The 690-nt window shown below is 50.7% G+C and overlaps 1 protein-coding gene across 1 annotated transcript; it reads right to left on the reverse strand.

Annotated features, from left to right (window-relative positions):
* Positions 1-576: 576 nt before the first annotated feature.
* Positions 577-687, reverse strand: PMAIP1 (phorbol-12-myristate-13-acetate-induced protein 1; the record flags this gene model as incomplete). Its single annotated transcript, XM_010148744.1, has 1 exon — positions 577-687. A coding segment is annotated over one exon (111 nt), but the record flags the coding sequence as incomplete, so codon positions are not given.
* Between the last annotated feature and the right edge of the window lie 3 nt (positions 688-690).

The following is a 690-nucleotide window of genomic DNA, read 5'->3' on the forward strand; positions in this document are numbered from 1 at the left end:
AATACTATAATAATAATAGAATTGTAAGTCACAAAAAAAAAATCCGGTAACAAATAACTTTTCAATAAATACAGTAGTTTACTTACAAATTAAATAATCCCACCACCAGACCCCTGTCCAGCAGAATCCCCGCTGTAGAGAACAAGAGTAGTCAGAAACTGAGCAACTGGCTTTTGCGTTGTGATACACGATCCCAAGCTCCAAGAGACCGGCACTTAGTTTGGCCTCTTCCCGAAGGTGGCGGGAGCTTTCTCGGTGAAAAGTAGCAGAAACCAGGCTCCGCTTCTCAGACCAGGGCTGAAGGGCAAGTTGAGTCTTGCCCCAAGTCTTCCCATCACATCGTGAGGGGCTTTCTACATTGATGTCTTTTCTTTTCCACCTGGCATTCGTATGCCAATAGTGCTGTAACATTCTTCAAAAAAACCAGGTTGCGACAAGCCATCCTTCCGCGGTACAGGCAGGAAAACCCAACGCCAAGAGCTTTCTCCATCTCCCCGCGTCTGCGAAGTCTCCAGTTCCAAACCCACCAAGCCAAGGTCTTTCCCCGCGTGGCAGCGCAGGGTGTCCGAGGGCAGCTCACGTTTTCGGGCAGAAGAGCTTGCTGAGGAAGTTGAGGATCTTCTGCCGCAGGTCCCAGTTGTCGCCTATGCTGCGCAGCTGCTGAGCGCAGCGCGCCACCTCCGCCCGCTC

This window comes from Eurypyga helias, unplaced genomic scaffold, assembly GCF_000690775.1.
Source record: "Eurypyga helias isolate BGI_N326 unplaced genomic scaffold, ASM69077v1 scaffold46033, whole genome shotgun sequence".
Taxonomy (NCBI): domain Eukaryota; kingdom Metazoa; phylum Chordata; class Aves; order Eurypygiformes; family Eurypygidae; genus Eurypyga; species Eurypyga helias.